Below are 27,630 nucleotides of genomic sequence, written 5' to 3'. Positions count from 1 at the left end.
TGTGGTTTATGAGTAGTATCCTCAGCTACTTGTGCTTGTTTCATTAAGTGCTAATTTAGCAACCTCAGCTTGCTTATTAATGCCTCTCCTAAAATGACACCCAGTTCATCTAGTCTCCCTGATTTTTTTATGAATGGATTCACAGCTTGGTTCTTTCTGCAGTTGAATAAGCACCTGACAGAAACACTCAACTAAGAATTTATGTACATGTTCTGAAGTGGTCAGTGAAATCTTGAGGACAGACTCCAAGAGCTTGAAATAGCCAAGAGCTAGCAGGAAACAAAACAAAGCTTTAATACCCCCATACACCACAAGAGACCTCATAGTAAACTAATCTTCACTGTACCAGCTAAATGGAAGAAACTTGAGACAGCAATCTTCTTCTGAGATCACCTAAATTTAATATAAATTTGGAATGAGGCATAGGGTGACTTACAGTGCTTGATTTGCAAATGGAATTAAATTCCACATACATTTTCAGAGGAATAAAAATAATACAGACATGGCATCCAGTCACTAGTGGGATTCCGTAGGGCTCCATCCTTAGCCCAGCTCTCTTCAACATCTTCATTAACAACTTGGATAAAGGATTTGAAGGAATACTAAGTAACTTTGTGGCAGCACTCAATTGGGAGGAGCTGCTGACTCTCTCAAGGGCACACAGGCCCTGCAGAAAGACCTAGATAAATCACTGAGATGGGCAACCATCAATCACATGAGGTTTAAGAAGGTCAAGCGCTGGACTCTGCACCAGGGACGGAGCAAGCCTGGGTTTATCTCTAGATCAGGGAACAAGATGCTGGAGAGCAGCACTGCAGGAAGGGACCTGGGGGTTTGGAACAAGAGCAACTCGAACAAGAGTCACTAGGCTATTAGAGAGCATCCAAAGGAGGGCCACAGGGATGGTGAAGGGTCCTGATGGGAAGCCTCATGGGGAGCAGCTGAGGTCTGCTTTGTCTGCTCAGCCTGGAGGAGACCTCACTGCAGTCCTACAACTTCCTCATGAAGGAGATGCAGGCACAGATCTCTTCACTCTCATGACAGGACTCGAGGAAATGGCGTGAAGCTGCGTCGAGGAAAATTTAGGTTTGATATGAGGAAAAAGATTTTTCCTTGCACAGGAACAGGCTCCCCAAGGAAGTGGTCATAGCACCAAGCCTCACAGAGTTCAAGGAGAATTTGGACAACACTCTCAGGCACATGGTGTGACTCTTGGCATGTCTTGCACAGGGCCTGGAGTTGGATCCTGATAGGTCCCTTCCAACTCAGCATATTCCATATTCAATGACTAAGATCTATGGAATAACCTCTTCCCAAACAAAACTAAAAACATACATGACTTTTATGATTACAGATATGTCTTACCTTAAATATATCTCTTTTGAAGCTATAAATTCAGGTACTTACATGGTTGCAAAAATCTTAGGATTCAGATTAGCAATAGGAATGACAATTCAAGAATTGACAATACAACTAACAGCAATACACTAACAGAAAAATAAATTTTTATTATGATTTCACTCTAAACAACAGGTCTTGCAATTTTTCAGCCTTTTCCTATTTTTACAAAGAGCATTTACAAAAGTACTAGTTAGCAGACCATACTGCCTGAGAATAGAATGTGACTTTGTTTCATACTTGAGCATTACCTAATGAATGAAAACCTATTGCTTTTATGTAAAAGCAGCAATATTATGAGACTCCCTTAGAGATACAAATACTGGTGTATCAGATAATATCTATGCCCTTGTACAATAAAGCATGAATTCAACACTGCTTTCATTGTATTACCACCATGGCAGTGTTGCAGCATTTCTGAAATTATGCTTTTGTCCACGTCACTATGTCAACAGACATGCCAGTCTGCTTAACCAGCTAAAACTGAATGAAATGGCTCAACCAGCTCACTTCACCTTTTGCTACTGTAATCAGAATTTTACTCTTTATTTCACAAAATAACAGAATATAGCAGGCAGATCTTTGGGCTGAAACAAAATTTTGATTCCTCATCTTTCAAGCTCTTATTATGCAAAGATGTAGGACATCAAGACAGAATTTGTACAGCCTTACCAAATAAAAGAAGATTTCTTCCTCAAAAGACATAAAGAAGTTGCCAATGTTATTGCCAGCAGAGTCCATTCTAGAAGCTGATCCTTTCATTACTTCTAATTAAAAGTCTGGCTTTTTCCTCCCCCAACCACAAGCCACTTTCATTTTGTAGATTGTACCAGTAAACCTCTACAAATTAATTGTTGAGTACTGGCTTACATGAAAGCCTTCAAAGGTAACACTGGCAATCCCTGTCATTCACACACCTCACTGAGTGCAGTCCCTCCACAAGATGGGGCAGAGAGCACAGGTGGGTGCCTGCAGGACCACTGTCCTCAGCTGCTGGTGGACACAAGGATACAGCAGTGCCAGATGTTTGACTTTCTGAACATCTGCACAAGCCACTGCCACATACCAATCAAACCCCCCTCGCTCAGCAGGTGACATTTGGAATCTGTTCTGACCCTGACTCCCAATTACCTGCACAGCTTGGGCACTCAGCTATAAACACACCAAGAGTTGTGCAAAGTTAATCATGCTGAAGGTGGAGCAGCCCCTACAGCCATAATAGGCTGCTACCATGGAGGCAACAAGGCAGCAGAGCACCTTTCCTGGAGGCAAGGCACACACTTCAAACCCAGTGAGAAAGGGTTATTCCCACCCAGACCAACTCCAGGGAAGAAAAGCATCACATTCCCTGTAAGCCAAACAATAAGGACATCCCATTGTCTCAGACAGTATGCTAGAAGTTGTTTTCACTATTTCTTTTTCCTCAAAGAAAATGTGATTGTAGATGTAAGTGATTACACTTTGTTTTAAATTTCAGCTCTCAAGAAATAACCTGAGAATCACTGTCAGAGTAATTCTGACAATGAGTGCTTAGGTCCAACACCTCTGAAGAGAGAGAAATACATTTTTCTGCTTTCCTAAAAAGGAAAAAAAACCCAAAAAACAATGCAGAGATGCAGTAAGAAGCTCATGAAGCTTAATAGCAAACATTACTAAAGGTACAAAACATTAAAAAAAATTCAAAAGTTCAAAAAGGAAATAAATGGGATAGACAAGTAACACTGCTTTTGCAGACTCTAGTGAATTGTTTGCTCTAACGAAGTCAAATTAGAAACACTTCTATTATGCAAACTGACATTAAAGTTTATGTTTGGGGAAGCCAGGGATTTCCTACCGTATTCCTAATAGCTGGACAACTAAACTACTTCACTGTTTACTTTATGATGCCACATTCATGATATGGCATAGCCTAAACATTTTCTTAAAAGAAAATAAGCCTTAATGAGTTAACCACACGCATGCACAAAAATCCTGCTACCTGCCAACAACCTCAGGCTCTACATTTTTTAATCATGAAATAGTTACTCCTGCCATTACATAAATATTATTACATAATATCTCCTTTGTATGCAGAATTAGAGCTACAATAAAATAGGTCCCACTATTTCAATATTTTATCTATTAATCCCACTCATTCACTTAATAATTTGGAGCTGTAGTTGCATCAGAACACAACAGCTTGAATATGTCACGTTCCTTTGTGCTTAAACAGAGAAGACAGTTAATTCTGGATTTAAAAAAAAAAAAAACCAAACCAAACAAAAAACAAGCCGACAAAAAAGACAACAAAAATAGCTGCTCTACTATAATAACTGCCTGAAGGGAAAAACACCTCTGCTGTGTTCTTTTATTACATGTTTTTTGTCTTGCCTAAGATTTAATGTATGTGCATGAATAGATAATTTTCAACATGTCAGTCAATAAAATATGCAGAAATACCTTAATTCCCAAGGTCAGCATTACACAGCATAAGTGTAAAGAGATCACAACCAATGATGCTTACTTACTACGCCTAATATCTCAAAAGCGAGGGCTTTTTCCAATTTTATATTTAACGTACGGGCAAACTACAATACATACTAAATGAATTTTCCTAAGTATTTAATTTGTTCGAAATTTGCTCTGACAACGTATTTGTTTGTATTGGTCAGAAACACGTCTGAGCCGTGGGACGGCTGTAGGCACAAGGCCACGGGGCGAAGAGGCAGCGGAGAAGTGGCATGTGACATTCGGCAGTCTCGGGGGGCAACATGTGGCCGGCGCTCAGGACGCCGCTCTCTGCAGTGCAGCACCGGTGCCTCGGCCGTGCGCGCTCCGTGCCGCCACACGAGCCCCGAGTCCCCACGTCCCAAGTGCCGCACAAGTCCCGCTTGTGCCGCGCTCAGCGCCTTCCCCGCGTCCGCTCGCCCGCCCGCAGCGACAGCTCCCGGCAAGGGCAGGAGAGCGGCACGGGCCGGCCCCGGTGTTTGCACAGCTGCGCCGCTCTCCCGGGGCAGCCCCGCACAAAGCCCCGGCGGCCCCGCAGCCCCCACCGCCGCCGGGCGGGCGCGGCGCGGCACCCGGGGCAGGTCCCCGCTGCTGGCCGCTGCCCTGCCGTCCCCGCCGGCAGGTGAGACGCGCCGCAGCGGCGGCGCCGCCGGGCGCGGAGGGGGGGGCGCGACCCAGCCACAAAGAGCGGGAGCGGGGTGGGCGGCGGCGGGGCCGGCGCCAGCGCGACCCGCGGCGCCGCAGCGGGGGGACGTCCCCGCCCGCCCGTCGGTGGCGGCGGCGAGGGTCGTCCCTTACCTGCAGGGGTGGCGCCGAAGACTCTCACGACGGGCACCCGTTTGGCCGGGGCCTCTCGGAAGCGGGACTGGCAGGGGTCCAGGCCGGGCAGCGGGCTGCCCATGTAGTAGTCGGCAGTCACGATCCGCACTGAGAACATGTTTGTTCGCCGCCGCCGCCGAGGCACCAGCACAGCACCGAGCGAGCGAGCGCGGAGCGAGCGCGGAGCCCGCACGGCTCCCCCCGCCCGCCGCCGCCGCTGCCGCCGCAGCGAGCGCGCGCGCGAGCGCAACACTCCCCGCGCCTGCCGCTCCTGCCCGCCCGCCCGCGGGAGCGCGCGCAGTCCCGCACGCGCCTTGTCTGTGTCTCCGCTCCCCCGCCCCCCCTTCCCCGCCTGGTGCCGCCGCTCGGGGCGCGTGCGCGGCGGCGCGCCCCCCGCGCGCTCCTACAGCCCGTGCTGCCGCGCGCCCCTCAGGGACAGCGCGGGCTCGTGCCCCGCGGACGCCCCGGCGGCGCCCCGGCCCCGGGCTGCAGCTGCTGTTGCCATGATGATGTCGTCACGGATGCAACCACTGGGGGAACGGGCAGGGGGGTGGATGGGCCATGTGTTGGGGCGGAGAGGGGTTCAACGAGCGGAGGAGGTGTCCGTCACTCCCCGGCACACACACGGTCTCTCCCCCCCACCCTTCGGTTGGGCTCGGCAGGCGGGGCGCGAGCGCGCGTGGGAGCGGGGGAAAAAATCTTTCTCTCGCCTCCCCTGGTGGCGACGGAGGAGGCAGGGAGGGACAGAGGGGCGGCCTCGGTGATTCGGCGATCGGCCGCGCGGGCTGAGGGTGAGGCTGCGGAATCCCGAGCCGCGGATGGGGCGGGAGAGGCAGCGCTGCGGGGACACGACGGGGTTAAGCTGGGTCGACCGCCATTTTGAATGGCAGGGAGGTGAGTCTCCCCACGCCGCAGGGGCCGGCCAAAGAAAACCCCAAACCCTAACAAGATGAGGGCGAGGAAGGGGACGGGACCGGGAGGAAGGGGTGGAGCGGCCGCGCTCCCGCCGGCGCCCGCGCGCTCTCGAGCTGTGACGGTGAGCGCGCGCGGCGCGGGGGCGGGGCGGGGCCGCGGCTGCGGAGGGACGGCGGCGATTGGCGGCGGGGCCGGGCGCGCGGAGGGGGCGGGGCGGGCGGGGCCGGGCCGGGCGCGCTGCGGCGGAGCGGCGGGGGCGGGGTCGCGGCCCCGCGCCCCTGCGGGCGGTTCGGCCCTGAGGCGGCCGCGGCCCCCCCGGCCCCGCTGCCCCTGCTCCTCCGCCTCCTCTGCCCTGCAGGAGAGCTTACTGTGCGGTTTGCAGCGCTCTCGTGCAGGCTTTTATTGAAAGCCGTAAAACAGGCTTGAATTTAGGTTGAGGAGCTGAAAAAACGTTGATTTTAGGTTTAAGAATCCTGTTGCAGTCTCTTTGTCTGAGAGCTGCGGGTCCGCGGGTAAAAACCCCAAACCATAGCAAATATCCAGAGTTGGCGATGTGGGAGTTGAGCCGGTTAAAAGGCCAAATGCTCTCACGTGCACTCAGAGTGATGCTGCTACATGTGCGTGCAGCACTGGATGATACGAGACATGCACAAGTCTATAAAACCTGACAAACGTCCAATATGTAGAACACATGTTTCGCATTTCGCTTACATGTGTTTCGGGTTTAGATTTGAACAAAAGACAGGTCAGGCAGTTGCTACCCTTCATTTTTTCATTGTAATGAACAGGAAGCTTGCCTGTCTACTCAGGGGTAACTGGTTTCCTACTCTTTCTTTGTAAGCTGTTTATTTTCTCTAACTCACATCTGTTTTCTTCCTTAAACTCATTTTTATGTGAACAGAAAAAGAAAATCCAACTACCTAGTCATCAAGAAATCTTGTGTCACAGAAGTGGTTGAAATAGGGTTGAAATGCAAACTATTTTCACTGTATCTAAAGAATAACTGAGCTACAACTTTAACTTTTGACAGTTGTTTACATTTGCAAAGCTGATATTTGGAAAACCTTTGGAACTGCAAAAATACTCTTATGAATGCTTAGATTTCACAAAGGCTAATAAATCACTAGGAGCTTGCTGTTGGGGCTTGTTAACAAACACCATCTCTAACTATTGTTATTTGAATACATTTTGTACTGCTCCCTCACTACTCCATTTCCTCAGTTTTCCATAGAACTTAGGTAGGGATGGTAACAGTTCTTGTGTTACTCCATTCCATGCTCTGTTTACTCTCTGTTCACATGGTCTTCTTAACTTGCTGAGCATTGTGTCTTCCCCCCACTGTGTATTTCACTGACAGTTTAATGCCTTTGAACCCTGGCAGATGTGGTCTGGTGCCTGCAAGAGCTGAGGGTAGGTCAGCAGTTCTCCCCTGTGCTGGGGAGGACCAGTCCTGCTGTATTCTGTTGTCATTGCTCAGGCAGGAGAACATGACGGTGGATCTGCCCCTCAGTGGCGTTGGTGAATAAACTGAGACATTTGAGCCACTGGTGGATTCTGGTTTCTCCTGAATGAGGTGGTGTGTGAGATGTAGCACGAGTTCATACCTGGGAGTCCTGCTGAAGAGGAACCAGTTGCCTGCAGTAGAATAGTGTAGAAAGCTGAAATAACTAACTTCTTAGAAGCATAAAGCAGGATTTGCTAACGCATGTCATGCAGAGTATTCCATTTAAAATGACAACATTTGTTATGTTGTTTATTAAATCAGGGAGAACCATGCTTTGAAATCAGAAAGAGCAATTGATACCTAACCTAGAGCCAGTTTCTTGTTCATATGAGTTATTAATTTGATTTCTGAAAATGTTGAATGTTACTCTTGGGGAAAAAAAAAAAGTGGCTTTCCTTTTTGATGTAAATAGTGTAATCCACATGTACATTAAACCTGTGCAGACACTTTTGTGGAACTTGCACGCTTTCTGAGTGGTGCCTTTTCAGTTTCCAGTGGTGTCCTGCAGCTCACTTCTGCTTTCAGTTTTGTCTTGCAGTCAAGTCAGTAGGTTTGTCTGCAGGGTTGCATCAAGGTAAGACTGAGTCAGCACTGTCACAGGAGGTCCCCTGCCCTACTCCTCATTTGAATAGCTGCGCAAGAAACTTGGCTTGGAAACTGAGCCAGGTAAAAGCAGTCCCACTAAGAAATATGGGTTAGTTTTAACCTCCATCAGGTCCTTGATGTGCTTCATTATGTAGGGGTGTGAAAGGCTGTGCTTGCACAGAGGAGGAGGCAGTGCAGGGACTGAGATTGAGCAGCAAGAATAAAGAGAGCACTTCTTCCAGAAAGCTTGGCTTGTGGTAGTTTTAAGTTGCTGAAGTCTGAAAATTGGTTTAACCCTTTCAATAGATGACAGACACAAAGCCTGTTTCTGGATTTCCTACATTTCAATTTGTGTGTCAGTATTTGGTTTTAGTTGTTTTATGTGTTGTTCACTCACATGTGTGTATGCATGTATGATATATAAATTTTCTTGTAGTTTACACTTCATTACCTTAAAATGCTGCTGTTCTAGGGTGTCAGTAATTGTAAAAGGAAATATCCTGGTCAGACAGCACTACCACTCATTTTTTCTCCAAACACTGTGTTCTCTCTCTTAAGGTTTCATGCCGTTTTCTGTTATAAAGCAAGTCACCCCCTTTCTCTGTTCCTCCAGTTGCTAAGCAGCAGCTGTTCTCCCCATTAGCCAGCCAAGTATTTGCATGAAAATAATCACTCTTGAATATATAACTGGTCCTAATCATGCACAGCTAAACAGCTGTACAATCAAAATTTGAGTATTAATAATATTACTTATCAGCATAACTGATGACTGTCTTTGAAGTCAGAATTTCTCCAAAGAGTAAAATCAATAAAGGTTTGCCCTGTTTTTTTAAACAAAAGACATATCAGTTTTTGTTTTGTTTAATGCTTACTGTGTAGCTACTTTAAAAAACTGGTCACAAAATGATATCTGCAGTTCACAAAAAATTATAAATACAAATATAAGCAGAAACAGAATCATCTAGTGACTATACATGATGGAGGCCCAGGGAAAATCCACATTTTGCTACTATTTATAGTAGCAGAGTGCAACAAAATTTGCTGATAAGAGTTTAGACTATGACACAAAGGTAAAATTTCCAGCAGCACATCTTAAGTTCAAAACCCACTTAGTCAGCCATGTTTGAGTTCCTATTGATTTCAAGGATGTTCAGTATTTATGAGGTCTGTGATCTGGAATCTTGGAGTGCTCTCTCAGTCAGGGGTTTTATCTAAGCTGTGATTTCAAAATGAGAGCTGAGTGTGGCTCATATTCTCAGGTGCTGTTTTTCCAGGTGACAGAAACACGGTTTCTGCAGGGAGTAAATCTAGACACATGGATGAAGTTATATGTGGTCCATCCAGTTGGTATCCCACCCTGGACAGTCAGACTGCCTGCATTGCACAGGAAGGTTATTTCCCAGTGTGGCCCCACTGACTGAGCGAATGCTGAAGATCTAAATCTTCACACTGAAATAAATACATGGTGCTGTGCTGTATAGTTCTGGCCTGCCAAATGTGTCCTTGCTTTGTCATGTGTGACAGTCCATAGTCTTGTTAGACTCTAAGACTCCATACACACCCAGGCCAAGAAGTCCTCACATGAGGGTTCTGACAAGCCTTGCTTATGCTCCAGGTAGTTGAGCCCACTAAAGCCAGAATTTTCAGCAATACCACACATGACATCAGACCAGCTGAAAGACAATTACTCTCTGGATGTTATCAGATAAAAATCTAAAGACTGTATGTGGACAGCAAGGGATTGAGCAACCTGTGCATACCAAACTGCCTCAGAGTGGCTCTTAGGATGCTGAAATAATTGGTAGGGGTAGCAGTGTTTTGGAAAGAACACTTAAGATCCTAATTAATGAGGTGTATTTGTTTGTTTGTCTGTTTCAGTTCTCAGTTACTGGCTACAGGCTAGGCAGTAGGCTCTGAAGTGTAGTCAGTGGCATTACCATCAGTGTCTTGTCACTAGAAACCTGATGGGAAAATGAAACCAGCTCTCAATTATAAAAATATTAGAAGTATCAAAAAAATCTTTTAGCAAAGACTCTTAATAAACCTGTCAGGGCAAGAACAGTGCCACGTGATTGGAAAGCGACCAGTGTGGTCGAAGGAGAGCCCATGGGCATTGTATGGGACATAGGAAACAAATTATAATATAGGGTGTGCAAAGGCATAGAAATAAAAAAAAAAGAGATATATTTTTGGTGTAGTAGCATTAGATTCTGTTGGGATAACTGTAATTTTTAATAAAATAATTATTTGACAAAATTAAGTCAATTTCACAAAATCATCAAGGCTGAAAGAGACCTTCAAGATCAGCTAGTCCAACTGTCATCCAAGCACCACCATAAAAAGATTCAGTATAGTGTCATATGAGAAAAGACGGAAGATGCATAATGTAAAGAATTGCTGATGAGAAGTTCTGATGGATTGTTTTGAGAGAAGGACTATAAAATTGGATGCTGGCTGCAGGTGGAGTCTGCCCATTTAATGTCTTTGGTGCAGTCCTAGTTAGCTTATAACTAAAAGTTGCTAATGACTTTAAATTTGAAGGAGAATAGTGTATCAAATAAGATCTAGAACTTTGGAGTTAAGAAAGGAAAAAAATATTTAAGACAAAGAACACTCTCAATGTAGAATGATTAGACATAAATTAGAAATGAACTTTCCAAGAAAGAAAGTTTCTATCCAATGGATGAATGGATTTCTTCTCTCAGTGAAAGCAACAGGGCAGAGCATTTCAGTGAATTTTAATATGGAGATTGACGAGATTATGGAAAAGGTTATATGATGTTTGCTGGTTATTGCACACGACTGCACCTGATTATCTAAATTCTAGAAGGACTGCATGTAGATCCCTGAACATTTCAATAATGGGTTCCCCTAATCAATACAGACAATTTAGCCATTAGGATAAATGAGTTCTCATCATCATTGTACTAAATACTTTGTATACCATGAAGATGGTACAGCTTTCTGTTTCAGAAAATCTGGACAGCAGTGTAAAAGGCAACCTTCCTACAACATGCATTGTGTCCTTATGTGTATGTTCCTATCTGTAAATGAGTTGTATGTACAAACTCACATACATAATCTTTATATGAAAGTACAAATTACCTTTGACCATTTTTGTTTCCTGGGTTGTATTTGCATTTAGCAACTTATGTTTCAAACAGTTTTCATTGAAAGTTATCCTTTTCTTTGTTGTTTTTTTTTAAATAATGATTTTTTTCTAATATTTTCAGGTCTTGCTGTTGCCCTGTATCAGAAAAACCTGCCACCGAATGTGCCTACAGGAAAATGCATAAGTATTCAAGAAAATTATATAAATTGAAATGTAAAAATTAATAAAGAATTACATGTGTAACAATGTAGAACTATGCCACTTTTTGAAAAAATTGAGAAAGTGTAGTTAATTGAGAAGCAGCACACGCATCATGTAAGAGGAGTGCCAGTAAACACTTAATTGTAAAGGTGAGGTTTGCTGGCAGAATTCTACATGTCAAGAAGTGATTGAGGTTCCCTTCCATGCTTGGAAAATGACCTATTGTCAAGAGTGAAATAATTATATGATTTTTTAAGGAATTCAGTTTAGTATAACAAGAACACACATTGTTGGGAAGCAGTTAACAGTATAGCACTAAGTGACCTTCAGAGATTGCTTATATGACAATGAGAATTTCGTAGATTAAATTTGATTAAGATGAACTGATTAAGTCTTAAATAATTGAGGAATAGTGCTAGAGTTGTTGGCATTGCTGAACTAGCATAATTTAAAAACCTTCTGTTTGTTGCTTTGTACTAATGACTGTAAAAGTTGGGAGTTGGGACTCACAAGAGAAAACAGTGTGTAATGACATATAACATTTGAGCACTAATACTATTTTGGGAAATGGTATGTTCAACAGATTTACTAGCAAGTAGTGGAGTATACAAGAAAATTGGTTGAGCATTTGAATACCTTTTTTTAAAAAATCAAAGTAATAGGTTTATTTCTACAAGAGAGCTGCCAATCCCTCCATACTCCAAAATTTTTATTCTGCACAATGCAGCTCAGGTAGATGCTTGTAGGAATTTCTTTTAAACAAGAAAGTGAAACATAATTTTTCATATTCTAGTTCTGATAAATAGCTGAAGCATTTAGTTGAAAGTCTCCATTGAGAAATACGTCTGGTGTGAAGACAGTTAGCCCAAATGGTTCAAATAATAAGTAATTAAAAGGATGTCATAATGGAAAATTTTCAAGTGCTATAACTGCCAAAAGCCCTATCATTCTTCTATAACTTGTGTAGCCAAATACACATGAGTATGTGGTTATTATTTGAATTTTTGTTGTTTTAAAATGGGAAATGGGTTTCTGTGAATGAATCACAGAAATGGGGCTGGATGGTAAGGAGTGAAAGCCATTTAATTTTAGATGCTGCGTTTTTTTCTGCCATGTAGTCTGACTTATGGGAGGCATTCCTCGTTCATGCATCAGACAAAGTGAAAGAAGCCCCAGCGCAATATGTAGCTCACAAACAGCCATCTGTTATTCAGAAGGAAAGAGGAGTGTTGCTATAAGAGTAAACCTGAAATGTTTTAAGATTAGCTTAGAGATGGCAGAGCTCCATTAAATATTTTGTCCATCTCTGTTGGTCTCTGTCATATACAAGTGTATACATTATACTGAAGGTTCAGAAGCCTGCTATATTTTCTTCTATTAGGACAATTACCTCTAGTTTAGAAGTCAGTATATGCTTTCTGTGAGTTACCAAATAAGTATGTATATATAACCTTTTATTGCCCTCAAATAATTATTTTTCCTTCCTGGGGTTTGTTCCTTTGAAATAATTTTCCTGATCAAACTGAATGTTAACAAAAAAGCATTTTTAATTTTTTACTTGTTTAGCTTAAGCTAAGTAAAGTAACGCTTGTAGTATTTCCTTTTGATTCTTTCCAGCTCCCAAAGAATTTCTGTTATTTTTATGTGAATTCCATCCAATTTGCATAGATCTTTCTTGTAATATGCCTAGAACACATTTGTGATTTCCACAGTGGTTGTAAAGAGTGTGGATGAAGCATTCGTGTTTTATGTCCAGGCAACTGCATGACCTCCATTTGTAGGGCAGCATTAATTACTTGGGAGTATTGATGTTTGGTCCACCATGAGGTTTGAAGGACTCTGTTGGCTGCCCACAAATAAAGTGTTGCACAGCCTGCCTAGAGCCATGTTTAGAGAGACCATTACCTTCCTGCTCCAGGATACACTGCTTCCAAGTATGCAACCCAAATCTCACTTAGTCTCTTTGTTGGTACTCTCACAAATCTATTTGTAGTTTCTACTTGCTTGTTATCCTTAGATCCTTTACAAAAATGATGCCTCTGGGGTATTGCCATCCCATTGAATATATTCCAGAATCTGTTCCAGAATATTTCTCTCAGTCTTTTCCATAGCAGTAGCTTGATTTTTCTTGTATTTAATTTAATTTTATAGTTTTCTGGCTGCATTTTAGCCTCACTAATTTATGTTAAAGTATCTCAGTGTCCTCAGAGTTGCCCACGTTGTAGCCTCTTGGGGATTAATGAAGCTGTCAAATAAAACAAGGCCTCACAATGGTTTCTGTGGCACCACAGGTATAGATAAATTACTTATTTTCCTATATTCCAGTTTTATCTTGAGCCCTGTAATAGTCACTGTTTACTTTAAGCTACAGAATTGTTACACAGTCCTTTGGACCTCCCATTCTGCATTGTAACCCATGCAGCACATCCTAAGAGATTTTTGAAGTTTCATTGGAGTACCATATGCTTTCCAAAAATCGAGTTATGTACTATCTAAAGAGTTCCTTCGGACCCTGTATTTTGTTCTGGCTTTTGGGGGAAGTGGAGGTGTTTGTTTTATTGTAAGGTAAATATTGCCTAGTATTCTGCTGTCCTTAAAGGCTAATATTTTCAGGCTTGCTTCATCTGAAATTAAGTTTAATGCAATTTCAGACGTAAGGCTCTTATCTAGATGCTTAAAAAAACTAATTTTGTGGCTACTGAAGCCTATTTTCAAAAATGTTCATTTACTGAATGCTTTTTGCTAGTGTTCTTTTTTCCCCAGAACTTGCACTATGATTAACATATTATTATGTTATTTTAATATTGAGATATTATTATTACTATGACAGTGTGCAGACCCCATCAGCACACAGATCTACCTTGACAATTTGAATTTTGCAAATAAAATTAATTTTCATACCAATGTATTGATCGTTTTATGTCTCAAAGCATGAGGGAGGTACCACTGGAAATGCAAAATGGGTTTATAAAGTGTCATGTACTAACTGAAGATAGGACAGATTGAAGGGCAAGACACTGTGATTCTGTTTCCAGATTTTGGGGAGGAGAATCATGTATGCTGTTTATAAACACACATAGTCATGTACAGAAATGGGCCATGTTCTCTCTGGGAGCTGTGCAGTTAAGTGACTGGGACTGGGTTCTGTTATAATATGGTGCATGTTTCCTGCTGTTCTTGAATAATCTTGCAGCTGTTTTACTTAGAAAATCAGTGACACTTGTTTTTGTCCAAAAGGAGGAACTTGATGACTTGGCTAATAAGATGAAACAACACTGCCCCCAAAATCTGTGAAGTATCAAATACTATTTCATGTTCCAGCCTCTTCACACACGCTACCTCCACCTTCCTTTCCCTGTGCTACTCTGTAAGCTATTTTGTGGAGACATTATTTTGTCCTGTTTTTCTGAGGACAGGACTGAGGCTTTTGACCTGTTTCATTTTTAATCTCTAATAATTAACTGATGTGTTTGCATTAGGACAGTGGTTTTTTGAAAGAAAAAAAAAGTGAATGAAATTACTAATGCACAGGGGGAAATAGGAAATGATTATGCCATAAAAATAACTTTTAAGAATCTCACATTGTTCAGAGAGGGAAGAGAACCTTCTAAGAAGTGGTCACATTCTTCAGCTCAGCTTTAGAGACATTCTTTACCTTTAAAAGGAAACAGAAGATAATCAGTCAGTAAATCAGATGTAGTTGCAGGCATGTCTGCAAAGCTGTAGCAACAGTCTGAAATAAGGCATTAGGGCAGGACATTTAAAACAAGAACTGTCAGTGCCAAGGTCTCTTGTGCTTTGAGGAAAATGGGTATGTCTTTCATTAAACAATACCTTTTCTCCATAACCTGATTTTTATTTTTTTTCTTGATCATTGTCTAAAGATAGCAGCTATGGTGGCTATTCTGGGCAGATCTTTAGGTACACATTAAAAATTAGACTCCATTTTTGTGCTGTAATGAATAAGCTTTTTAAAGTATTCTAAGGTTTTTTTAATATCTATTTGTTTAAAGAGGAAATTGGATTTCTTTTGAAAAACGTCCAGCTTTTCTTAGTTGATGTTGGAGGAAAAAAAACCAAACAAGTTTAAAGACCACATGTTTTAGCTGCCACTTTTTTGTGATCAAGCTTACAGTACCACTAATCTGAGTTTCCCCTCTCCTGCCCCTGCCAAGGTTACTAGTCAGTTCCCTAATTTCTTCTTTTTTTTACTGGCACAGAAATGCTTTTTTTTGAAAGTACTGCAGAAATTACTTCGTTTAAACAAAGGAATCTACAGCACCCATGTTTTTCTATCTTATCATGAGTAGCTTTAATCTTTTATCACAATTTGAAAGTATTACCATTTTTAAAATTAAATAGTTCTGTTTAGAAGTAAATTCCACTCAGATGAAGAGAAAAGACAGCAGTAGTTGCCGGTGGGATAAAGTGCATTACCTGGAAACATAAACAGCTTTATTTCTTGTGTTCTGACAGAAAATGAGATGAATGAGCTTGTTATAGGCACAACTTTTCAGTAAATACTCTGTTGTTGCTAGCATAATATATACGTTCCTAAGAACCTGAAACTTTTTAAGCTTATTTTAATTTAATCATTTATAAAATTATAACACTGCTACTTCCAAGGTTTAAAAATTCCAAATTATTTCGTATGAACTGTAGCATTAGAGTAGAATTCACAATTTGGATTTGAATTCACTCCTTTGGATCCTTTTTAATGTTACTTGCCATATATTGCAGCTATAGTGGGAAATGAAAAGGGCTGCTGAAACCACTGCATCACCCTGCCTTCCACTGCTGCCCCTGACCGCTGTGGGAATGCTGCTTTGGATGGCTCTTGCTCTTATGGTCCCAAACTGCCCCCAGCACGCTGGCCAGGTGACAAGCAGGCTGGTATTCAGGTTTGTTCCTGGGGATCATTTTACTAAATCAGACTTTTAAAATGTGCCAATTTGCCGAATTCAGAAAAAGACCTTTAGGGTTATTCAGTTTCATTGATTGATTTCTTTTCCATGTGCTTCAAATAGAACCACAGAATGGTTTGGCTTGGAAGAGACCGCAGACATCATCTAGTTCCAAACCCTCAGCCAAGGTCAGGGACACCTTCCACTAGACCAGCATGCTCAAACACCCATCCAGCCTGGCCTTGAAATGCTTTAATAGCTTTTCATAACATCCAAACAAATGAGTAATAAGGGCCCCTGCCTAAAGGTCCTTTGTCCCTGCATTTAGTACTGTGTATGTAAGGTATCTAATTATTGTCCAGTGAAAAAAAAACATACAGCAAGCAGGCCTAGGAAATTAAAATTTCCTTATTCTTTTTGTCCTCTAAGTCTTCCAGTCATCAGCAATGATTGGCAAAATCCCAAACTGGAGGTAAGAGATGCTTTACGTGCAGCCACCTCCTGATTGAAGGATTCTCCTCAGAGTGTGCCAGGACTGTGAGACAGGAGGGGTTGGCTTGGTGTCCTTCAAATGGAAAGCCTAGAATCTGGTCTGCTGTTGCCTGTTCTGCTGCTGTTGTATAATGCACTGTCCTAACCACTCTGCTGCTACATAAAAGCACGCAACAAAGGGATATGTCCCAAAGGAGGGGGAGATAGCCTAAGCCAAAGACTTAGTTCAAGAAAAGCTCATGCAGTGGGTGCAAATTTGTGCCTGAAGACTGACCTAAATTTTGCCAAGGAGAGAGACACACTAAATAGCAATAAATGTCCTGTGACCTGTTGTCTGGGCTACTGTAAATCTGTCTGTTGTTCAAGCTTTTAAGAAGACAGGAGTTGTGGTGCATTGCTGTCAGGCAGGTATGCTGTTGGAGGACTAGACTCTGTAAGTTCCATACATTCACCCATCTCATCAGGCAGGCACCATGGCACCAAGTGGGAATCGCCAGGTTCTGCACAGCATTTGGGATGGCTGCACGAAGGACAGAGTTCTAAAGAATTAGATCAGTAGCTTTAATATCTAATTAGGCCTCTAATCCTACAAACCAGTCACAGTTTTGCATTATTATATGTTCATTGTGTCTTAAATGGAACTACTTATTTGAGTGTAGTTATGGATGTAAATGCATGCAGGATTGGATCTGGGCAATCACATTTTGGCTTATTATTTGTACCATAGCACTGCTGCAAATTGGATATCTCTGATGTTATCCCTTCCCCAGACAGGGTGAAAGGGTATCTGAAACTGAATATGTTCCTGTGAAATGGCTTGCACTCCATTACTGTACCTGTCCAAACCAAACACTTACACTTTACATCACAGAAAGCATTTCAGCTGCTAAGAGAGTCATAAGGCATAGATTTTCAATGCAAAAGGTCATGAGGCTGCAGTTTCACTGGGTAATGTGCTGCATTTGCATAGACACATATTCAGACAGTTAATGGTAGTGCAGAATGCTTTAATGATTTTCATTTGCATCAAGCTGTTCTCACCTCTTAGGGACATAATGGATAAATAGAAGAGGCCTTTTGTTTGCTCTTCATAAAAGTTACTAGTGATTAAGTGGTGCTGAGGGAACAGACTCATGTTCTCATTTGAAAAAGAAAACCAAAACCAACAACAAAACTACCCATCAAAGCTGACTTCAAAGTGACCTACTTAATTTTGATTTAAAATGGCACTTGAGTAATTTATTTTAATGTTATGCAGATTTCCTAATTCAAAACAGAGAAATGGTCACTCTTAACTGAAAATGCAAAAATAGTTACGACATCAGTTGCAAAATACTCATAATTTGTTAGGGTACTCTTCATAGTGTTGAATTACAAACAAAGCTATATACATTTAGATCAGATTTTCTTCCAAATGGATTCAGCAGTCACGTTTTTAATGAAAAAATATGTCCAGAATAGTTGTGAGTAATTTGATACTCTTTGCACTATGCTGTGGTGTTTCATAAGAAAATCCATGCCAGAGGCTTGCTAGAGAAAATCTTGTAATGATTCCATAGAGGGTTTCCCTGTGACAAACTTCTCCACACCCTCCTGTAATATAAAGGTGTACAGAGTTTCAAACCCCTGCAACTCAGTATCAGCTTCTGGGGCTCCTCTGTCATGCGCAGCCCTTGAAAAGGGTTTAAAGGAAGTTATTCTAGTCTCTGGCTGTCTTATGTTTTTAGGCATTTTATGAAGGATTCAGGTGCGGTTCAGTCTCTCAGTATAATCTTGAAAAAAATCTGAGTGGCTTTTTGAGAGTAGAACTCTGTTTTAAATACCTTCTTTCTCAGAATAGTCATGCTTAAATTTTTGTTCCCACAATTTGTAGGCACACAAATTGTGATTTCCTCACCCCAGTTTGCACATTGGTGTCTTGGTATGAGTATTTTTAAATTATATTTGTCCAAATGTGCTAGAGTTTCAACTTTATGTGTTATACTGAGAAGCTCAGCCAAGACATTCCACATCCCAAATACCCAAATTTCAGTAATCTCCACTCAGGGTACAAGGGTGCAATGTTTCTGAGAGCTGCAAGAATGAACAGGATTTCAAGTACATGGGTCTTTTCAGTTAATGACTTCCAGTTCTTTCAGTTTCTAACCCTCTGCCTTCCAGACAGTGATCTAGAGTACTTCTTGTGGCATTCCAAGCCTGTCATTTAAATCAAGATATGGAACTTGACTTCATGTATTTTGAATATTCTCCATTTTCACAGAATCAGTAAGATATTTGGGGAACATAGAATATGCAAATGCAGACCTGCTGAATACATAATTTTTATGGCCCTTCTGTTTTGTATTGGCTTTGTAATTTGTCCAGTTTTTGACTAAGGGGTAATTAAATTTAGAATGAGAATATATCAGTCCCTCCTTCTCTTAATTGATTTTAATTCTTTACTCCTCCAGTTAATTTTCTTTTAAATCTGCCTTTGTGTTCTCAGTGTGTGATGAAGGGACTGTCAACAGCCTGAATACAGGGGCAGTTGAGGGAGATTTCTGTCTGCAGTCAATCTCCCCACTCACTACAGGAGGAGTGCTGGATATCCTTATATGTACAATAAAACTGGCTGAATTCAGTGACCACTGCCTGACCAGCATAACGATTCCTTAGCAATTTATTGCAGGTTTGGAGAGAAAGGATTCAGGATTACATGCAAGAGGTCTGTGCGTGCAAGACTATAAGTATCTTGTGTTAGGAATAAAGGACCTGTTTGGAGTTATGTGTAATTTCAGTGTATGGTAAGATGCAGTGCCTTCTCACATGAAAATAGGACCCATTATTGACATTGTACATGTAGATAAAAATGTATTTTACATGTATTATCCATGTAGATTTTTTGCATTTTGTGTGTTTATAGCCTCACAGTGGTCTCGATCATCTTAATCTTGGGTTTCAGTTATGCACTTGCATGCAACAAATGGAACAATAGCTTACAAAATATAAATGACTGAGAAGATATTCCAGAAGCAAATCCTAGAAGTGAAGGTGAAGCATTTTAGCTGATGCTGACAGAATTGCAGAAATTCCTTGCTATAATGGGAAAACTTTGTTCAAAACCAGGAATGTTCTTATGGTTTTAATTGAGTGGCAGAAAATTACTTCTGTGTGGTCATCCCTGCTAAGAGGTTCTTTAAAACCAACATTTTCCATTTTTCCTTGTTTATTTCTTTTTTGGCTAGTAGTTGCCTTCCTGAATTGGATTTATAAACTATGAATCTAAGGAGGATAAAATGCTTTTTGAAGAATTTGATCCAGATGTCTATTACTGTTTCAATAGATATATTTTAAGTATTTAGGGCAAAGAAGGTTTTGGGAGAATTTGGGGATTTGTTTGGTTTTGGTTATTTGGGTTTGTTTGGATATTTTGGTTGGTGGTTTTTTGTTTGTTTTGGTTTGGGTTTTTGTTTGTTTATTTTTGTTGTTGGCTTTTTTTTTTAATATCCCAGTTAACTTAGAAGCAGCCAGATTCTTGCTGTGTAAAGCTTCAGGAAAGTCTATAGTATTTCAGCAGGGATTCATGTGGCCCTTGGGTTTTTGGACTATATTGTGTTGCAAGCTCCTAAAATAAGAGTGTTTGGAAAGCTACAGGCTTCCCATCTTTTTGTCTGGAAAAGTTATAAAATGGAACAGGCAGGCTTTTCACTGAACTGCTGAGAATGGAGTTCTGGCTATGCAATCAGGACTAAATAAGGAGTAAGATCTGCACTAAAAATAGAAACAGAGGCTGATCCAACTGCGTGAGTTATAATCCTCACACAGCAAAGGGCTGGTAGGTTCAGCTGAGGACACACAGTTACAGAGAATCAAATAAACTTTATCCTGCCCCTAAAAAACCACCTACCCATAACCAGATTTTTACCATTCAGCAGAACTGTTAATCATGCCTGCAAATTATTTAAGATGTTTTTTCAAATGTAGATATTTTGTTATTATTATTTTATTAGAAAGAGGATTATATCTGTGACATAGTAAGATAGAAATGTGGGTTGGGTTCATGTAACTGTTTGAGGAACATGGTGGAAAATGACACAGAGAGATTTACTGCACTTTTCCTCTTAGCTGGGTAAATATGTTCTTATCAGTGCTTTGTGCCTTAAGCTAACGTGTCCAGTGACATGACGTGACTCCAGCTGGGCACAGAGAGCTGGTTTGGGTATCTGGCCAGGCCTGGGCTCTTGTCAGAGCCTGTGCAGTTCACAGTGTGTGCTTTGAGGGAACTTGCTCTGCTTGTTTCAAGAACAAAGTACAGAACTGTGTAGTTAATTTGTGTGTCCTCCCCTCATCTTTGTTGGTAAAGTAGTTCAGAACAAATCTTTTATTTGTGTATTTCCTTTCCACTAACACATACCTCATAAGCTTAAGCCAAACTTGCCCAGGGAGTTCAAATATATCCTTTGATACAGAAGAGATTGCTATTTCTTATTTATTGTTAGGAACATTTGGTTATTAAACATTTGGATTAAATGAGCCTAGCCAGCTACAGCTATGTTCTGCTTGCTTTCTTTGCATGTTCCTGCATCTCTCCAGGCAGTCATATGGCAAGCGTGAACAAATTTTCTGTTACTTCAGTCTTAAAAGGCAGAGAATCTGTAACAGACTCTGGTAATTCATCATAGAATTTCAATTATTCTAAATATGATTACATATGAAAATTTTAAAAAGTAGAAGACACCAAATCACTCATCTACTGACTAAATGTTTAAAAGTATTTTAATTAATTTTTACTTTTCAATTAGCTGCAGAATTTGTTACTGAAAATACATCCCGTTCATGTACTTTTTGCCTATTAATCCCAGGAATTGCTCAGTCAAATTGGAAGACAGTGAGTGAAGGAGAAACATCTGGGTCATCTGACACATGCGAAAGCTCACATAGCAGTGGGAGTAAGTGGAAGAACGCCAAAGGACAGAGATCATCAAACTTGCACAGGCCAAGAACAAGGCAAATAAAATACATGGTGTCAGTGAGTCACAAACCAATGGCTTGGTTGCATTTTCCTTCCTCAGTTCCCTCCACGCCATAACATGAGCTACACTATTCCCTGTTTCCAGGTTCCTATCCCAGTACCCCATCTCCTCTCTTCCACATCCCATACTGAGTGCACAGCTTAGCAGAAGCTGCGAGCAGCTGTCTTGCAGAAAGCTGATCAACACCATCTTGTAGCTGGGGAGGCAGCAGCCTCATTCTCCAGCTGAGTTAAGAGGCCTTTTTTCCTGTTTTGTTGTTGTATTCTCATTATGTATGCTCATATTTGAAGAGCTGTATTTTCTGGGGGGAAAAAGGAGTGTGTGCAGTCCAGGAGGCAGAGAGAAGGGATATTGGGTGATAATTGCTGTAAGTGCTTTACAGTGAAATATGTGTATCATGTTTTAGTCACATTCAAAACTTACACTGATTAATTGTCTCATTTTTTGACATAAACTAAATCTTTATAAGACTACATAAGGTTATGCATTAGTTTAACAATGGGTTACACACACCTAGTTTTCGTGTACTGTTAGCTATTTGAAATAAATCATTTGGTGTAATAAAAGCAATATAAGCCTGCAGAGCAGACACAGTAATTTTAGTGACTTTATTAAAAATAAATACTAGTATCAGTTTAGTGATTACACTTAAAAAGTCACACCCAATCCAACAAAAAATTGTTTCAATTATGTATGGAAAGAGGGAGATCCTTTTAATAACATATTTTAGGTAACTGAAAGTTGCACAAAGAGGGAATGGCATTGCTTGAACTCAGTTTCAGCCCACATAGAGGCTTACATGAATGCCATATCCATTTACAATGTCTGGTTCTGTGTTAGAAAACAGTGGTGGTGAACAGTGCATTATTACTGAAATGTTACGAGACAACTCCAAAACTACATAGGAACAGGTGTGAGAGTCTCCCTCACCTGCCTCTTCACTAATAATTATGAAATTATTCCATGTTTTTATTACATTCGGAAGTCCTTATATAAGCAGAATGAATGGCTCCAAATTAATTTTTTTTTCTTAAAGAGGATTTGTTTGTTTTTATCAGAGACCTTTCAAAGTACAAGGGGAGGTCACAGCTGTTCACTTCATTCACATGTAGTCTAATAAAATAAACAACATATGTATAGGTCAGGAGAGTTTAGCACTCAGAACATGGGGATTTGTGTATGATTTTGAAAACTGTAAATAACAAATTATGCTTAACCTTTATCATTCTGCCCATCAACCTGATTTGTTAGTAAAGATTTGTGTTAGAATTAAAGTTTTCATATATTACAATGTTGAGAAAAATAAAAACTCCCTCACCAAATGCAAGATAGCAAAGTCCACATTTACATCCTCAGTCTTAATTCCAGTTGTCATAAGTCTTACAGATTTACATAATTACTTCATTTGCATAATCACTTAAGACCTAGATTTATGCTCTAATGAAAGCAGACCTGAAACCTTTTTGGAAATAACGCTTAACCACATTTTGTACTGCAAAGATACAGGACTGACCTCAGAAATGGGCATGTTGCCCTTTCCTTAGAGCACTTGGCATCTGGGCAACTGAGTGAGTTTGGTGGGTTAGTACAGGAGCATCCTAAGTGTCATGAGCAGTCTGCTGGTGGTCCTTGTGCCATAAGACATCTGGAGTGGATAGGGCTTGGGGAGGAGGGGCTATGGATTATATACTGTGTTTGCTCATGGTCCAAAGGACCTTTGGTTCAATTACAGTGTCACACAGCTGTGGTGGTCTCATTTATCCTCAGAGGGGGACTTCTAAACAGTGGGGATTAAAATAACTAACCCCAAATGCATCACTCAGTTTCTTATAAGTCAAGTGGGAAGATTAGCTGGAGAATTCACACATACAAATCAATGTGTCCTTCCCCTTTTTTAAAAGTTTTCTTGTTGAAGGCAGTGAGCTACAGAAAACATCAATTTAGACATGGTCATGTGGTTGCTTTTGAACCAGGCAGTGAATTTCGCTTTGACTTCCCCAAACCACAGAACCCTTACCTCTCTTTTTACTGTAAAAATTCTGTCAGTTCAGGGAAATTGTGCTTGCTGAAACACTAGAAAGTAGGTAAATATTTCAGTGCAAAATAGGTGGTTGCTCTTCTGTTATATGATAGTATAAAGTAATTCCTCATAGGAAATGGATAACTTACAGGATATAGGCTAGGTCTTGACACCATACAAGTCATGGCAGAAAGTTTTTGTCATCTAATAGTTTTTGGATGGACTGTGTACAGTTAAGTCAGACCCTTAAACCAGTTTCCAGTGGACAAATATCTGAACCAGAAAGGTCATCATGATTGTTAGCAATCTTGTATGGCTTCATGTGTGAGAATGTGACATTACTCTCTGTGCCAGGAAGAAATTAAATTACGGTATTTGCATAAAATCTTTTTTTGTGTTGTGCTTAGTCTGCAGAGTATCTGCTTGAAAGATTTCAGCAGATACTCCTCCTCCAAACACAGACAGGAAATCAAAGTCAGTTGAAGGCATCTGCTCAGAATAGAGTTGCCCTGAATGGACATCTTCAAGCACAGGCCAATAAGGCAATGATTTCCATGTTCCAGGGATAGATAGGTGTTTCCTTTTATTCTTTCCTGTCAGTCCTTCCCATTGGCAGATTACTTGGCAAAATCAAGTAAGACTCAGCAAAATTAACCTTTTAAATCAGTACTTGGCAAAAGAGTCCTGCTTTCCCAATATCCTGAAAAGAGTAACTGTGGAACTAATGGACTTCCAGCATTTGGAGCCACCAAACAGAATGGTTCGGTATCTGTACTTCAAGCTGTTCCCTCTCTTAGCCTGCATGCTGGATAGCTGTTAAGAATAGGAAGTGCTGCATTTCACTCATTCTTGCACAGTGCTAAGATCTCATTGAGGCAGTTCTAATTGGCAAAGAAAATGAGATTTTCCTCTTAGACCTGTGAAGTATCTTGAGCACATTTCAGGAATTGCTACATGATGTTTTAAACCATCTTCTGGCTTTGGAGCAGTGGGCAGTCCTGGAAGGCTGAAAGAAGTTGAACTTGCAGGAGTCTATATTCAGTGTCTTTGCCCACCTTACTGAATTCTTGAAGGTTTTTGAAGTGTACATGTAAGGTAGTTCTCCTGCTTCACAGTGGGACCTGTGCCTGGAACCATCAGCTCACATTAGTTCCTATCCTTGACAAAAATTTTATGCCTTTAATGACTTTTGGCCATCACTTCAGTGACAAGAGAGATGGAAAAATCAAGCTGATCCCTCTTCTGTTCTCTGTGCACTGGATACAGAGCACTTAATGGAATCCTCCAATTTCTGTCAATGATGGTTATGGAGCTCCATCTGAACTAGAGAATTCATCTTTCTGTATTCCTCTGTCACACCGCGTTATTGGAGTCAGTCATCTCTTTGCACTTGGGATGTAACAAGTGCCCTGCTAACTACAAAAAGTGAAGTATTTGAAGATATTCACTTGACTTTTCCTACCTAGTTATTGCAGACTGCACGTCTGTTTTAAGATTGTTATAGCAATTCCAGGTAAAGCATTAGATCATACTGTGTCAGAGCAGCATCTGTGCTGACAATTTCAGCAAGAAAATTATTTATCTTAGACATCTACAGAGCATCATCCTGAAGCTCTGTCTTCCCAATTCAACAGATGTTACATAGATTAACAGCTCTTGATGGGTTGCAACATGAAGTGTTGTTCCTATTGCAACCCCTCAAGAATCTGAGTTTGCCAGGGAAGGAACTAATGGTTGTTATTGAGCACACTGTGCTGAAAATATGGATATATGCCACATGCAGATAACTGCTAGGAGGAAAACAGAGCATGTTACCTACCAGTAATGATGAGTGCTGGATGTGCACATATTCCACACAGCCCCCTTTCTCCTTTTGTTGTACTCCTGCACCCTTGGGATTCTCACACACAAAGGCACACTGAGTGTTCTGTTGTCCAAATTAAAATCTCCAGGTGCCTCAAGGCTTACATGTGCTACATCAACTATGTCAGTCCTTGCAGTCCCTTAAACAAATGTGCAGATATGTATATATACCTCTCATTGAACCCTGGTGCTATATTTTAGCAGTCATTCAATCACAGCAATGAATATCTTTCCTGCAGGTTCTTTGTGCAATGCAAGTAGCAATACCAGACAGCATAAACATGTTCAATCTTACAAAGGATAAAGTAATTTTAAAATGCACACAGAAAGCAACAGTAAGAGTACCCAAGCAAACAATATTTGAAATAGAGTGAGTCACTACTTTTAAGATATTTTCCTTGAACTCCAAATTTTGAAACTTATTAATGGAATGCGGCATCAATAAATACCTTGTTCTAAACCTTTGTCTGCACAGCAAGTGCAGTTCTACTGTCATGTATAAAATTTAAGAACACAAGCAAAATTGCCAGCAAACATCACCCGGCAAACAGTGATAAGACAACAGTAAGCCATCATCCCTAAAAGCAAAAATATGGACCAATCCATAATGAAATTAAAACTGCCAAGAGCACATCACATTTGCTCTCAAAGAATTCTGTACATTTCAAATCACAGCCAAAATACACAGGTAGACATCTGTCTGCAATCTGCTGGATGTGTGTTCTGCCAATTCATCCCTTAAATAATGAGTATTTCTGTGCAATCCTATTGTTGTCATACATTATATAGATTGGCTTAAACTTTTCAGTATCTCATAAATAGCAGTAGTAAACTAACCTGGGGATTAGACAGTGCAAAGCCTATTAATAGGAAAATAAGGATTCAGGAGACTAGACAAAAAAAAAAAACCAACCAAACAAAAATGTAGAAAAGACTGAAAATGAGAGAAGAGCAGAGGGGAGCAAAATAATAAAATCTTTCCTCAGAGTCAATGCCAGTAAATGTAATATCCTGTTCAAGAAAAAAAGAGTGAAGCACTGATGGAAACAGAAGAGCATGTTCATCCAAATCCATTGTAGGAAAGCAGGACAATTTACCCTCTTTTGTTCTTTACCATGTTTTACTACTAATGTATAAAGTCATGCATTGTAGCTGCTGAGGGAAAGGTATACCTAGAATTTAAAAGCAAGCATATGCCATATGTTCAATATTTTTATTGACGATATGGATGAGGGCTTAGAGTCTTTTATTAGTAGTTTCGCTGATGATACCAAATTGGGTATGAGTGTAGATCAACTAGAGGGGTGTAGGGCTCTCCAGAGAGACTTGGAACGGCTGGACAAATGGACAGAATCAAACGGGATGAACTTCAATAAGTCCAAGTGCCGAGTATTGCACTTCGGCCATAATAATCCCCTGTACCGATACAAGCTGGGGATGGAGTGGCTGGATAGTGCCCAGGTGGAAAGGGACCTGGGGGTGCTGGTTGACAGTCGATTGAATATGAGCCAGCAATGTGCCCAGGTAGCCAAGAGGGCCAATGCCATCCTGGCCAGTATCAGAAATGGAGTGGCCAGCAGGAACAGAGAGGTCATTCTTCCCCTGTACTCGGCACTGGTGAGGCCTCACTTGGAGTACTGTATCCAGTTCTGGGCCCCTCACTTTAAGAGGGACGTTGAGTTACTTGAGCGTGTCCAGAGGAGAGCAACGAAACTAATAAGGGGCTTGGAACACAAGCCATATGAAGAGCGACTGAGGGAGCTGGGGTTGTTCAGCCTGGAGAAAAGGAGACTCAGGGGTGACCTCATCACTCTCTACAACTTCCTGAAGGGTGGCTGTGGTGAGCTGGGGGTCGGCCTCTTTCTCCGGGCGACAACGGATAGAACAAGAGGACACAGTCTCAAGTTGCGTCAAGCTAGATGTAAGTTAGAAGTAAGAAGGAAATACTTCACAGAAAGAGTGGTCAGAAACTGGAATCATTTACCCAGTGAGGTGGTAGAGGCATCATCCCTTGAAGAATTTAAAAAAAGACTGGATGTGGCACTTGCTGCCATGATCTAGCTGAACAGTTAGAACATCGACTGGACTAGATGATCTTATAGGTCTCTTCCAGTCTTGAAAATTCTGTGATTCTGTGATTCTGTGATAAGAAGAGTCATGAACCACAGAGATAGAAAATGAGGGTGTTGGTCATTGCTGGAGAATTCAAGGGCCTCCTGAAAGCTGGGAATCAGATTCAGACTTGATTCCCTCCATTTGGTTAAATAAGCCACAACTGTTTCCAGGAGGTTTGTTTCCTTGTGAGTCAAACTCCAGTC

At 41.2% G+C, this 27,630-nt stretch overlaps 2 protein-coding genes across 2 annotated transcripts in view; one reads left to right on the top strand and one right to left on the bottom strand.

The window, feature by feature from the left end:
- REV3L (REV3 like, DNA directed polymerase zeta catalytic subunit) overlaps positions 1-4,828 on the bottom strand; it is a 113,083-nt gene extending 108,255 nt beyond the window's left edge. Inside the window, exon 1 of the mRNA XM_058802076.1 lies at positions 4,684-4,828. Coding sequence (XP_058658059.1) covers positions 4,684-4,822 — 139 coding nt within the window. The 5' untranslated portion in view covers positions 4,823-4,828. The remainder of the gene's footprint in view (positions 1-4,683) is intronic.
- Positions 4,829-5,522: 694 nt separating this feature from the next.
- Positions 5,523-27,373, top strand: LOC131555455 (uncharacterized). Its single transcript, XM_058801495.1, is given in 4 exon segments — positions 5,523-5,598; positions 21,259-21,425; positions 26,890-26,969; positions 26,971-27,373. Coding segments are annotated over 4 exon segments (726 nt in total).
- Positions 27,374-27,630: the final 257 nt, after the last annotated feature.

This window comes from Ammospiza caudacuta, chromosome 3 (genome assembly GCF_027887145.1).
Source record: "Ammospiza caudacuta isolate bAmmCau1 chromosome 3, bAmmCau1.pri, whole genome shotgun sequence".
In the NCBI taxonomy this organism is placed as follows: Eukaryota; Metazoa; Chordata; class Aves; order Passeriformes; family Passerellidae; genus Ammospiza; species Ammospiza caudacuta.
Note: the sequence above shows the minus strand (reverse complement) of the source record. Positions and strands in the feature narration are given on the sequence as shown.